This window comes from Pinus tabuliformis, chromosome 3_2 (genome assembly GCF_031772625.1).
Source record: "Pinus tabuliformis cultivar Carrire ecotype Pingquan chromosome 3_2, CPIR1, whole genome shotgun sequence".
NCBI lineage: Eukaryota > Viridiplantae > Streptophyta > Pinopsida > Pinales > Pinaceae > Pinus > Pinus tabuliformis.
The window spans coordinates 748,678,902-748,693,894 of NC_142302.1; the positions used below are offsets into that span (position 1 = coordinate 748,678,902).

The following is a 14,993-nucleotide window of genomic DNA, read 5'->3' on the forward strand; positions in this document are numbered from 1 at the left end:
GCTGCGCAACGGACTCCTCTATCAGGTCAGTTATCTATTTTCCCTGCTGTTTTTCCTTTTATTAGGCTCTCTATATGATGATAATAGGATTTTGGATAGATATTCATAGCTAATGGACCTTCTTTTGTCAGTCTGGTTTCGCCACTGTTAGTTTTGTTTTTCTGTTTACTAGGTTATGCTATAAATTCATGATTATAAACATGTTGAGAGCAATCTTAAATAAGATTAAGGCATCTATATTCATATACAGTCCATGCTCTGATATAAGGTTTCGCATAGACTGCCAAAGTGAACCATCCATAGATTAAGTGTATCATCCATATATACTGCTGTTGCATAGACTGCCAAAGTGAACCAGTAGCATAGACAGAAGTAATCATCCTGGTTTGCCCGGTTTCGATTCCCCTGGGCACACAAGGCTTTCAGCGGGAACGTTGGCCGTTTTTTCTCATCAGATAGGTGCCGGTAAACATAATTCAAAATCTATTTCCGGCGTCTGAGCAGCTTCATAATTATGATGGCTGTCAAGAACTCCTTTTTCAATTCAAATGTCCCTTTGGCGGTGGAGTTCTGGTCCATCTCTGCCATTCCTATTAATTCTAGATGCCCCTAGAACGTAATCAACTGTCCTACAAGCTTCTTTTCTGGTGGTTTCGGTACCACTCCCCTGCTGGTACCATTAAGTCCATATCTAGTCCTCCTGACATAATCTAAGGATCCCCCCATTCTGTACTTTTTCTATCTTTTTTCCTCTCTAGGGATCTCTTCATCCAGGCTCCATTTGCAGTTCGCACACTTCTGACTATCATTTCATTCGTATCCGTGCAGTACTCCCTCCACAGATCCTCCTGAGCATTCCATTTGCCTTAGAATGTCGGTTGACAGTGACTCCCCGTCCACACAGGCTCTCTTCAGAGCTGCCATCGAGGCTGAAAATGCACGTGAATCTGCCATCAAAGACTCCACCTGGCATGCCACGGTGGAAGAGATGCTTCCGTCACCCTGTCAGGCTTTTTCCTTCCCGGATCTGGACAAAAAGGATATGGTCTCCCCCAAACTTAGCAGTGGTCGGGATAAGGCGGAGCGCTCTAAAAAATCCTGGCACCCGGTCAAAACTATCCCTCCTCCAAAGGCGGTCTCTGTCTCCAGTGCTATTTTGGCGGACCGTATTGATAGTCTTCAAAAGCTTGCTCTCGTCGGGAAATGGCATTTTCCAGAAATGTCAGAGGATGAAATGAGATCATGGCTATCATCAAAATGGACTTCTTTGATTGGATACTCTCCAGTCATTTCTCGGCTGATGAAAGACTGGTTCTCATTTCACTTTCTAAATCCAGCGGATCTTGAAATGATTCTAAATAAGCCTTGGGTGTTTGGCAGGAGTTTTTTGTCATTGTCTCGATGGTACGTGGGTTTCGATCCTCTCAAAAACACGCCATCGAACTCCATGATTTGGGTCAAGCTCCCCAATCTGCCACTGGAATTATGGTCTGTTGAAACCCTCATGGAGATTGGTAATTCTGTTGGTAAATTTATTTACGTCGATCCTTGGGTCAGAGGGGAGAAGGACAAAAGGATTGCCTGGATTTTGATTGAGAAACCTTTCAAAGGTGGCTATCCGGATCATATTGTGATAACATGGGAAGGGACTACAATCTGTCAAAGACTTGACTTTTGGGGTATCCCTTTTCGCTGTTCTCTATGCCACCGCACAGGTCACCTAATCAAAAATTGTAGTCTCCGGTTTAATCGCAAATCAAAACGGCGTCCTCTCTTTAGAGGCAGATTTTCTGGTGCTGATTCTATGTCTGAAGATGCAGGTATTCCTGACCAAGCTCCTTCTCAGGAAAAAGCCACTCCATCTCCTCAGTTCAATTCGCAGGAGCAGCCCAAGGTCCCGCCCTCGCCGGATTTTGGCTGTCCGTATATTCCCGAGCCTCTAGTGGATAATCCGGTGCCCTCTCCCCCCCCCCCCATGAATAAGGGTGATTTCGTGGTGGGTTCACATCCCATTCTACTCAGTTCATCGTCGCTTTCTCCGGTTTCACCTCCTGCAGACCTCTCTAGAGGTAAGAAGCCAATGCCATCCCCGACGCCTAATTTATCCCCGACGGAATCACCGGTCAACAAATCTGATAGTGATATCGACCTCCTTCTTCAGAAGAATCCTCCGGTTCTTGAACCTTTGACCATCCATAAGCCCTCTTTTCCTTCCATCAGCCCCAACTCCGCAAAAAACATTACCGTCCGTAAAAAGCAGAAAGGAGGAAGCCGTCATTTCAGAGGCAGAACAATTGCTTCTGACTATGGCATCACAAACCTTTCCCTTGTTGAAGTTCCAGTCATAGATTCCGCTGATCCCCAGCCGCTTAGAGCATGTATGGCTGGTCAGTCTTCTAAATGACTTTCCTGACCTCTTTAAACATCATGGGATTGGGCGCCCTCCCTAAATTTCTGGCGCTAAATGATATTTTTGTATCTGCTCACTCTCACATTATTTTCATACAGGAAACAATGCACTCTAGCAAAGTATCCCTAGCCTTTTTCAGAAGAATGTTTTCGTCCTGGTATATGGTTGCGTCTGATGCTGAAGGTTTGTCGGGTGGTCTGGCTGTGTTGTGGGACCCGGCTTGGGTCAAAGCTAAAGCTTATAAATGTTGTGCAGGCATCTTAATCACAGCACATATTAGAGGTCAACCAAAGATTCTGAACATCTTGAACATTTATGCGCCCTACAGAAATTGATCCTCCTTCTGGGATTTGTTGTTTGCCTCTGAAATCCTAGACATTCAATCACTGCTGATCGCGGGTGACCTAAATGCCACTCTGAATTCTGATGAATGCTGGGGCAACTGCAGGAAGAACGACTCTATTGTTGATAGGCTCCGCACGGAATTTCTGTACAGGAATCTGGTTGATGTTATTCCTCGTAAAATGTATCCAACATGGGACAACAGCAGATCTGGTCCGGCTTTCATTGCTAAGAGACTTGATTGTTTTATCATAAACGCCAGTATCATTGCTGAATGGGGTATGCCAGTTGCTAGGACTGGTAAGGATCATACATCGGATCATCGTCCCATATTTCTAGACTGGCAGGAATCTCAATATAGGCTGGGCTACTCCTTTAAATTTAACAGGATCTATTTGACTGATAAATCCTTTAATGAGGTCATTACAAAAAAATGGGAGGAATTAAAGCAGTCTGAGGCGATCTCCCTCTCCTCTTTTCGTGAAAAGATCCAATCTTTAAGGGAGGTGGCCAAGGACTGGTCAATTAGACAGAAGAAGAAGGAAAAACAGGACCTTGAGGTCATAAAAAAGGAATTAAGTATCTTCTCTGATGCAATTAATTTCGACAGCCTGTCTTTTGAACAAAAAAACCATTTCAGATCTTTGGAGAAAAGGAAACAAGAGTTATTGCAAAAGGAGGAGTCATCCTGGAGACTCAAAAGTAGAGCGATCTGGCTCAAGGAAGGCGACCGAAATACAAAATTTTTCCATCATTTTGCAAATGCAAGGAGAAGTAAAAATTCCATTTGGAGGATCGAAGATGGCAATGGTGGTTTTTTATATTCTCAGCATGACATATCGATGGAAGCTTCAAGGTTTTTTCAGAAACAATACCAGCGGCGGATGAATGACATAAACAATGTCTTCGGGGTGGTTGATCAAGTGCCAGTCATGTTTGATGATGATGCGAATACAGAGTTTTTCAAGCCCATCTCGGAAGAGGAGCTCCACGAGGCTATCAAGAAGTTCAAAAAGGACAAATGTCCTGGACCAGATGGCTGGTCGATTGAGTTCTTCTCGCACTTTTATGATATGTTTAAAGATGATATGTTGGGGATGGTAGATGCCACTCGTATGTCAGGGAACATAAACAACGCTCTCACTGCCACTTTCATTGCTTTAATTCCCAAAAAGGAAAAATCGGAATAATTTGCAGATTATAGGCCCATTGCATTATGTAACATCCTCTTCAAAATCATATCAAAAATCATTGCTGAGAGAATGAAACCTATTCTCAACGCCTTCATCTCCAAGGACCAGCATGCTTTTTTATCAGGTAGGAATATTCTTGATGCAGTCGCCTCGACACAGGAGTGTTTATTTTCAGTCTTATCCAAAAACTCTGATGCCGTATCCTAAAGATAAATCTGGAAAAGGCTTACGACTGTGTGGATTGGGGTTTCCTTAGGATTCTCCTTGCAAAAATTGGTCTGAGGTCACAGGGAATCAATTGGGTGATGGCATGTGTTGAAAATGTTTCATATTCAGTTATCATCAATGGCATCCCATCATCCTTTTTTCAGGCAGAGAGGGGGTTGCGTCAGGGCTGTCCTCTCTCCCCCCTTCTCTTTATCCTTGTCATGAACTCTCTTAGCACACAGATCAAAAAAGCAGTTGCTGACCAACGTTGCCTTCCGATCAAGATCTGTAAGAATATTTTTCTATCTCATAATCTTTTTGTTGACGATATTCTCATCTGTGCCATGCTTCATAAATCTAGCTGGCTCTGTCTCAATGAGATTTTTCTTAAGTTTCAATCAGCTACAGGACTGGTCATAAACAAGATCAAATCCATGCTGTATCAAAATGGTACTAATCAGGAGACAGTTCAATGGATAGCTGCGCTTTTTTGTATTAATCTGGCATCTATCAAGGAGGGATTTAAATATTTGGGCTTCCTCCTCAAACCAAAAGGGAACCGCAAATAGGACTGGTTATGGTTGATTGATCGGTTCTATAACAAAATCTCAAGATGGGAGATGCGCTTCCTTTCCCTGGGAGGCAGGCTCATCCTGGTCCAATCAGTTCTATGCCACCTCACCGTTTACTGGGCTCATCTCTACTTTCTTCCGGCTTCCATTATTAGCAAGATCGTTTCTCTGACTGCCAACTTCCTATTGTTGGAAATAATACTGAGAGGGGGGGGTGAATCAGTATTATCAGATCAATCAAACTTTTCTATTTCATACTCAGAAACATATACGCTACTTCAATTAAGTGAACCCGCGTGTACACGCTACTGTGTCTAATGAAACCCGCGTATATCCAGAGATCTTATAATTCAGTTATCTTAATCTTCAGTAAATGCATCAGATCATTATTAAGCATATTAACAGTAAACAGGTGCAGAATAACAGAACAGAACATCACACAAGAGCCACACACATGAACACCATGATATAAGGTGGAAACCCAATGTGGGTAAAAACCACCTGCTGCAATTCGTCTCTTTCTTCTTTAATAAGAAACTTCTTTTACAATGCACTGGTGCAGTCATTTACCAGCACGCAGGCTGCAACCTGCAGAGGGCTACAACCCTCATAGCTTTTGTACTAGCCGATCCATTTACTAGTACGTAGGTGCCAACCCTACAGAAGGCTACAACCTTCACTCGTTTTCCAGCTGCTCCTAGAAGGGAGCTACAACCCCCCTTGGCTCTTGTACTGGCTGATATGTTTACCAGTACGTAGGTGCTGGCCTACGATCTTCCCGGGACCACGTTTCATACATTTTCATACTAGATCCATAAGACAATCATCATTGTAGTACAACCTGCATCATCAATCACTGAAACACCCAATTCTGAATCACTGTAACCCTGTCAACAATAACCAGACAATCATAGCAACAACCAGATCCAGCTCCATATTCAAATATCATACTTCACATTGTATACGCTACTTGGATGACCCCAACCTGCGTGTATACGCTCTTTTACCAAAACCAACTCGCGTACAGATCTATAAATTCAACCTTAAAACTCTGCAGCTATATCAGACATCAAAGCATACCCAGATCATAATAATAAACATGCGTCAGTAGATCTAGTCTATCCAGAGTCAAACCATATGAAGATAATCATTCCAAGCCTTGAGATCTCGTTCCATCATTCATCATCCTCCACATGGGTGAAACCTTGGTTCAGATCACCAACCCATAACCAGCACTTGGATCACACACTTTCTCAGATCTTCATCACTCACACTTGGACTCTCTCTTGCACTCTTTGGCCTAGTGATATTCTCCTTATATAGCCTTAGGCCTTGCTCAATACCAAGAGCCAAAACCATAGTAACACAATACCATCAACCTCAAAACTAGGGATCAACACGTCCGTCGAGACGCCATGGTCCAAAACCATAGGCACAACTTCCAAGGACTAACTGCCACTGACCAAAGGTACGTTTCCACATACACGCGCTTTTGCTGAAGCCAACCTGCGTGTACACGCTGATTCTCCTTGCTGAACCTGCGTATATCTCTTTCTTGTCCTGCTGTACTGAGATCTGTCTTCTAGTTAAGATGTCATCACCTGTACCAGTCTCTGAGCACCTGTACCAACCTCTGAGTGAGTTGCCATCAAGGACAACACTTGAATCATAATGCCAACACCTATGGGGCGGAAGATCGCACCAATCAAAGATTCATTTGGTCAAGATGGATTCCATCTCTCGACCTAAGAGGGATGGCGGATGGGGCCTATTACATATGAGGTCATTTGGCATGGCCCTCCTCTGTAAATCTCTGCATAGAGGCATCTTCGGAGATGGTATTTGGAGTTCCATCATCAAACAGAAATATCTGAAAGGAAGATCGATGGTATATTGGTATAGGAGGAAATCCATGGGTTCAAAGAGGGGTTCTGCCATCTGGCTCAGCCTTAGAAAGGTACAGGCTCTCTTTTTACGTTTCTTAAAATGGCGCTTTTCCTCCGGTTCCAGCGTTTTTCTTGGTACTGATTCAACTATATATGGACTGGAAGCCTCGCTCACTCCTGATCTCATATCTTACCTTCACATTAAGGGGATCTTCACTTGGAATAAACTGATCCATTCCTGGTCATCTTCTGCGCCAATCTGGAAGGATGGAGACGCACTTGGACTGCCCCCTCATCTTCGGCCTACATGGGACTCTGCAGTCAATTGTTTTGCTGGGAAAGGTATTACTCAAACAGGTTTAAAAGACGAAATAGTTTGGTCGATGGGGTTCTCCATTCAGCCTGTCCGTGTCAAGGATTTATACACTGCTGCCACTTCCCTTCTTCCGCCGCTTCCCGGCCCCTCCTTTCCTTCCAAACTCTGGAAATCTTCCTGTCAGCTTAAGGAAATTTTAATTTCATGGCTGGTTTTCTCTAACAGGAACCTCACTTGGGAGGCTCTTCAAAGAAAGGGTTGGATGGGTCCTGGAAGATGCTCTATGTGCTGTCAAGCGTCTGAAACAAATGCCCATATGTTCTTTCAATGTTCGGCAACGTCCCAAATCTGGTATGATCTCTCCTTGTCATTTGGTTTTCCTTACCAGGTTTTCTCTACTGTTCAGGATGGTTACAGATGGTGGTCCGATCGACGGCCAGAATGGAGATCGTTATTCATCAACACGTGCTGGCTCCTTTGGAAATGGCGGAATGCTCACATCTTTCAGGAATCCAAGGCTCCCATTTCCTTCATTCTGGTCTATATTTCTGCTATGCTCGATCCTGTTTGATTCTGACGGATATCTGCCACCGTTTTTTATGGACCTCCTCTTGGTGGACTGTTATGGGCCTCATGCGAACCTATTTTTCTTATTTGGAATGTATCGTTTCTTATCTCGTCAGCATTAGTCTCTTTTTGACCATGTATATGTTGGACATATCTATATGGCCTGATATGTATTTTGCCCATTATATTCTCTTAATATAATATCATGATGTTTTTCTCTCTGAAAAAAAAAAGTTTAATAAGCTTATATTACTTTATATTATTAAGTTTAATAATATTAGCATTAATATTAACATTTATACTAACAGTAATATTAATGAATTATGCAATGAATTGCATTGAAATTTCGAGAATCTCCTAACTTCACTTTTATAAACATAATTACATTCATTTAATAAATCGTGTTATTTTGCCTTACAACTATAAATATTGCTTGCATTTAAAGAAAAAAAAGTACCTTAATTAATATATATATTTTTTTCATAGTACCTCCTCAATGGCCAACGATGTGTGCATTTCTTGCTCCAACAAAGATAAGATACAATAGTGAGACACAAAGCCGATTTTTAAATCATTTTGAGGAAGACATCCACGTTATTAACCAAGTTCAACATTGAAATAGTGTTTAATTTTTTTAAGTTGGTTTTTTTTTTTCAAAATTTAATAAAGATTTTAAGGCGCCATCTACATTGTTAGTTAATTTTACATGTAAATATGATTTGAAGAATGATTTAATATGAATTTTACATAGGATTAAAATTTGTATTAATGAGTATGAGAATGAAATTTTTTAGTTTCAATATATCTCATTTGTATGGAATTGAATTAGTGAATTATTTATTAAGTGGATAGGTGTTTTTTATGAGAAGATGGTAAATATTGACATTAAAACTCAATATTATAAACCCTAATCTTAAACCCAATATTATAAACTTTAATTTTAAAAACCCAATATTATAAGCCATAATATTAAACCAATATTATAGACCCTTATCAAGCCCAATATTATAAACATTATATATGAAACCCTAATATAAACCATAATATTAAATCTTAATATTATAAACATTAATATAAAACCATAATATATAACCCTATTATTATAAACCCTAATATTATATACCCTAATATTATAAAGCATATATATTAAACATTAATATTATGTCAAGAGAGACATATGGTTAACCATAGTCTCACCATGGTCAACCATCATCAACTATTGTCATCATGGTTGACCATTATCAACTATGGTCAGTGATGTTCAACCATGGGTAGTCTAGGTCAACCATTGTTACTTGTGGTCATCTTTGATCAACCATAGTCACCATAACCAGCCTTTGAAAACCAATGTTCAACCCATGTTCAACATCACCAACAATGGTTAAACTTGGTGAACATGGACAACTATAGCCAACCATGGTCAACCATAGTTAAACAATTGTTAAACATAGTCATTCATAGTGAAAACATAGTCAATGATGTTTAAATAGGGTGAACATGGAAAACCATAGTTAAGTATGGTCAACCATAGTCAAAGAATTGCTAACCATAGTCAAATCATAGTCAACGATGTTTAACAACAAACACACATGGTCAACCATAGTCTAACCATGGTCAACCATATTCAGTCAACTATGGTTAACCAAAGTCAAACATTTTCAACCTTAGTCAACTAAGCTCATCCTACGTTGGTCACTATCAAGATTTGAAAATATTTAATAATATCAATATTACCATCACAATGTGGAAAAGCATTGTCAAAATGTGACAAAAAGTGTTGTAATATTACATTATGTCAAAATTTATCGAACGTCGCAATTCGACATTACAAAATTAGTCAAACATAGTTAACCATATTAATAATATTAATAGTTAAACATAGTCAACCAAATTATTCAAAAATGGCCAAACAAAGTCAACCTGTATAGTAAACGTTTAAAGAGTTGACCATGCTCAAACTTGGTTAACCCTACATTTACCATATTTAACAATACTAAACATTAACAATATTGTGACGATGGAATGGTACCAAAATGTATCCAATGTCACATTGTGAAAAACATTGTATGAATGTGACAATCATTGTTGCAATGTTACGTTACATTGCAATTTATTCAACATCGCATTGCAACATTACAAAATTACGGTTTAATATTAGTGTTTATAATATTGGGTTTAATATTAAGGTTTATAATATTGGGTTTAATATTACGATTTATAATATTATGTTTAATATTGGGTTTAATATTAGAGTTTATAATATTGGGTTCAATATGAGGGCTTAATATTGGGTGTAATATTAGGGTTTACAATATTGGGCTTAGTATTGGATTTAATATATATTATGTTTTATAATGGTAGGGTTTATAATATTTAGTTTAGTATGGGAGTTTAATATTGTGAGATTGGAATGGTATAGAAATATATGCAACCTCACATTGTGACAAGTATTGTTGTAATGTGACAATCATTATTGGGTTTAATGTTTTTGAATATGTTCAACTATGTTTGATTATGTTTGACAATCAACACTATTCATCTCTGGTCAAACATAATCTCTGGTAGAAGCTTTTGTGTGTTTTTCACATTATGGAGATCAAAATATTGCTCCATCTATAGTATCCATGTTACGAGATCCTTTCCATCAAACTTGCTCATATCAGTCTTTGGAATATGGTGGGTCTTCAATCCAACATTAGGTTCTATGAAATCATGATTAACATTTCTTTTGTTCTCAACATGAGTTTCCTCTACTACCTTTTGGCCATTAGGAAGCCTTTCTAGTAGCGACTTTGTTCCACCTTCCTTCAAACCTTCCATGTCTTTCTTCAAATCATATACGTTTCCATTAATTTTTTCTTCTATACCATTGATCTTATTGATCATATATTTGACCACATTATTCAAATCATCCCTCCAATTTTTCTTACTAGGTGTTTCTATTTTCTTGATTCGAGTCATTCCTTTTCTTGCCTTTAGGCACTCAATCTCGAATCTGTTATATCTCTGTAATTTCAGATCTAAAAGGTCTGAAATTTCATCCTGTGATATCCCTTTGAGTCCTCTTTCCAATTCCACAGGTACAATTAAGATTGGATTCTCCAAGAAAGAGTTATGTCCAATATCCCACGATGACCCGATTATAAACTTGTTCGGTAGGGTGAACTTGTAAGAATTGCCATGCATCACTGTTTCGACCTTCAACCCTAAAAATGATACCCAACAAACCAAAGTCAGTTATGTTTCTTCTAATTTTTACGAAATTCTAATTAGATGTTCAGAGAGAAAGTTATGACGATTTTCCGAAGGTCACCTGTTTGAGATCAAATTCTAGAGTCTGCAAAAACCCTAAAGTCCTTAGGTCATATATATGAAAATATAGTGAGCCAAGATCTGAAATTTGGTCATGATGTTCATCAATATCTTGGCTCAAAGGATTTTTAATTTCAGCATCTTAAGCTTCATAGAAAAAAAGTTATAGTGATAACACCACGATGACCTGTTTGAAGTAGCAAAACCCTAGAATCCAAAGCTCTAATACCAAATGTTATGCAACCACCTCACAAAATAGAAGAAGAAATAGATCAACGACTTCAAAATAAGCCTCTTCGAGGGGTAAACCTCCTCCACATTACAAAAATGAACAATTCTTGGATGATAGAATTGACAAGACCTCCTTTCTACATATAGAAGTGTTAAGGGGTCCCAATATAATCAAAGCCTACATAACAATAATGTTGTAGGGGCACAACAATAACAGTAGTGGGCTTCTATGGGGCACAATAATAACAACATCGGGACTACATGGGCACAAAAATACAATAAGGGGGTTGCATTAATAACAATAAGGGGCTACACTAGTAGTATAGGGACCTAACATTAGACAAGATTGAAAAATGATAAGTATACATCAAAACACCACTTTACATGTAGTCCCTAGGTAAAACAAGACAGTTTTGTGCGACTACGACCAAAAAGTTTTGTTTTACAACAAAAAGGATGTTACGACCATGAAATACACTAAATATGTTCTACTCAATGCGATGACACTTGAGAACACTCAAAAATATTTGAAACACATAGGAAAACATGAAATGACACTTGACAATCAAGGTGACACTTGAAACGACGATAAAGTAGGCTCCAAAATTTGAATGTATTGAAATTTATGAGGGTATTGTAGCAATGACAACACTTGTTGACACATTGGGTTAGCTTCAACTTATCTATATAGAAATAACTTTCAGTTAAAGGGTCAAACCTTCAGGAAGTATTCATTCACCAATTAGATTTCCTTGGCTTTCCCCTTCGACCTGATTGTATACATAACATCTCACTTTCTTCTACTTAGTTGAACACAAAAAATATACACCATATCACAATTTTTTCAATTGAGGAAAGGGTATTGTGCATGGCCAATTTAAGATATTTAGGGTATGACTTTTTATATATGGTGTTTCTTCACTACTAGTAGGCCTGGGAAATATATCATCGGTGTCACTTTAGGATTAAAAAAAGTTTCTTTGCTACCAACAAGCTTTGACAGTACCCCAGTGAAGTCACTTTCTCCACCTCCCTGCACGAGAAGCCTTTCTCTTCTTTCACCCTTTATTTATTTAATAGGACTTTGCATCGACACTTATTATTTTGAACGAGCGGAAGAGGGATCCAAAATTATTGAGAGTAGAGGAGGTTTCCCCTTCATAGAAGTATTTTAAGACCTCTGATATTTTTTTTCTCACTGTAGATTTCCCCTTATCCCTTCTCCACTAGATTGGACAAGCGTTAACACACAAGTAGATCTACACCAAGTTGAGTAGTCTAGATACTAGCAAGGGCGCAGATCTAATAGGTTCCCTCAAGGTTCTCCTTTTGGACAAATCGTATTTTCCATCTGGACTTAGCTCAACCTATGGAATTTTCCCTAAAAAAATGGAGAATAACATAAAGCCAAGTGTTGTGGTTTACACACTTCTATTTTATTTCACAACAAATTCCTTTTCAGCCATGCTCTTTCACACAAGGATCTTATTTATGTATAATGAATGATGAACACAACAAAACTTGGCACAACTAACAGAACATATGTAGGACTAACACATATGAAAAGGAAAATAAACAAAGAAATTGTACAAGAAAGCAACATGTAGCTGCTATTGAAAATAATGTTTCAGATCTTGTCCATTTATGGGAAGAGGATAAATCCTCTCGTCTAAAGATCTCAGCTTGAATGTGTTATAACAAAGATTTTCTTCAAAGGTGAATGGTCAAATCCACAAAGGTTGGAACTTTGTGTGTTTTCCCTTTTATTTGTGAGGTTTATCCCACTTCAGTACTAGGTCACTCACATCAAAATTCTTTGCCCCTGTATATTTTTTATCAAACCAACGCTTTAAACAGTTTTGGTGAAAAAAAAATATCTCCTCAACTTTCAGCCTTTCTTCCTCGCGTTTGAGTAAAGTATCTCTCCTTCTCTGAACCAAAAGGAAATGTATACCCTGTGACTCCTGGAGGAGTTGCAAGGATGGAAGATACAGGTTCGGGGGCAATATAACTTCTTTACCGTAAACTAGAAAGTACAACAAGGTTTTCAGGGATGGCTTAAAAGTTACACGGTAAACCCATAATGCATTATTCAAAGTGTTATGCTAGTTCCTTTTCTCAGAGAAGATGGTTTTCTTGATTATGCGGATAAGAATTTTGTTTCTTGATTCAACTAAACCATTTCCCTATGGGTAATGATTAGATGCATGCTTTAATACAATCCATTTTATAATGTGAATTCATAAAGTTTTAATGATGAAAATTAAGTTTCATTATCAAAGACAAGTAACGTAGGAATGGTAAACCTAGTTATAATGTTATGATGCAAAAAGTGGATGACTTCCCAGTTATTTACTTGCCTCAAGGGAAATACTTTTGATCACCAAGTGAAATAGTCTGTCGATATGATAATATATTGGTGTTTCTTTGATGATTGAGGAAACATTTCTTTGATGACATCTAAGCCCCATTGTTGGAATGGTTCCTCAACTGCTACTAGTAGCAAGGTTAGCTGACCTTTGATCTCGATCAGTGCATCTCTTACAAGCTGGGCACTTGGTGACATAAGTGTGAGCATCTTTGAATAGAATGGGAAAATAATAACCAACCCTCATAAATTCATGCATTGTAGTGTCGCCTACATAGTGGCTGCCTACCAGTCATTGTGCAAATCTTTGAGTACCTTATCTATATCATGTGGTAAGATAAAGATTTTAAACGAATTTCCCTCTTCTATTTATTTGATAAGTGTGTGTGAAAGGTGCCATGCTCTAAAAATTTTCTTATGTCAGGGTACCATGGGGCTATGGACACAGACTAAGGAACACGTTCAATATTATACATTTCAATCTCCTCCTCCCAACCTAAAAGATATTGCTTGGGAGCATATCTTGCTTCGGCTACTAGTTTAGAAAGTCCATGACCCTTTACAGTATGAACTGGTTTGAACTCCAGATCATATTCTTGTAAGTAGGTCATCCAGTTAGGCCTCTTCTCACCTAGATCCTGTTGCACGAACAATGTTCTTACTACTGGATGAGGTACACATATGATTGTATGAGATTTTAAAATATAGGGCCTAAAATACTTAACTGCCTTGTATACAACATATGCTTGTTTTTCAATGGTAGGGTAGTTTAATTCTAGCCCCTGTAGACTAGTGCTCATAAAATTCCTATAATACTAATTCACCCCCTCTCTCAATATTGTCCTAATTTTCAACACTAGCCACTTAGTAAAAATTAATTTATTAGTTCATCCAGCCATTAATGGCTCTTTTATAGTTCTTGGTGTTCCTAATGTGCTAAACCCAACTTGGGTTCATTCCTTTTCTCTGGAGTGTTACCTGCCTCCAATATCCATCGTTGTTATCCTTGTGCTCCTTGTTCTTTCAACAAACATTTATTGGCTCATTGTTTCCAGGCACCCCCAAATGTTCTTCTTATTGCAACTAGCTATGCTTGTGACCAAAAAACAATTTATTTTCCATCCTTCCCTTCTCTGCTTCCCAGCCGCTCAAGAAATCTGGTCACCCCACTTTCGTGCTTCCTTGCATCGGAGGGGTCTCAAAACCGAGGCATATCCCTACCTAAAACTGTCATTCTAGTAATATAATGTTTCATGGAAATCAATTGAACCCATTGGTGCTAGTGTACCAAAATGGCCCTATTCCTAAAATCTTTGGATTTTGCATACTCCTGTTGTTCCATCTTATGGCCATCTTTGTTCATATGAAGTGAGTAGTCTCATGTCTATTCCTTCATCATCGACACATAGATCCCATGAGACTCATCATAAATAAAAATATATTAAATGTAGATTATACCTTATTAGCAATTTATTCTTATAGTGAACTTGGAATTTTTCGAAATTCCTACAAAAAATCAGGTTAGTACATAAATAAAATCATCATAAACTAGAACATATCATTGGGTTAGATAAAAATTCCAAGCTATC

General features: G+C 38.5%; 1 protein-coding gene across 1 annotated transcript; it reads left to right on the plus strand.

Annotated features, from left to right (window-relative positions):
• Positions 1–2,571: 2,571 nt before the first annotated feature.
• On the plus strand, positions 2,572–3,942 carry LOC149182757 (uncharacterized). Its single transcript, XM_089414664.1, has 2 exons — positions 2,572–2,618; positions 2,859–3,942. Exons 1-2 carry the CDS (start codon positions 2,572–2,574, stop codon positions 3,940–3,942), a joined length of 1,131 nt encoding a protein of 376 aa, XP_089270790.1.
• The last annotated feature ends 11,051 nt before the right edge of the window (positions 3,943–14,993 follow it).

Bases quoted from the DNA above. Each gene is read 5' to 3' on its own strand.
- LOC149182757 (XM_089414664.1), top strand. From the start codon at position 2,572: ATGGTTGCGTCTGATGCTGAAGGTTTGTCGGGTGGTCTGGCTGTGTT. The intron at 2,619-2,858 runs GTGGGACCCGGC...GGGCAACTGCAG, and splicing joins TCGGGTGGTCTGGCTGTGTT to GAAGAACGACTCTATTGTTG.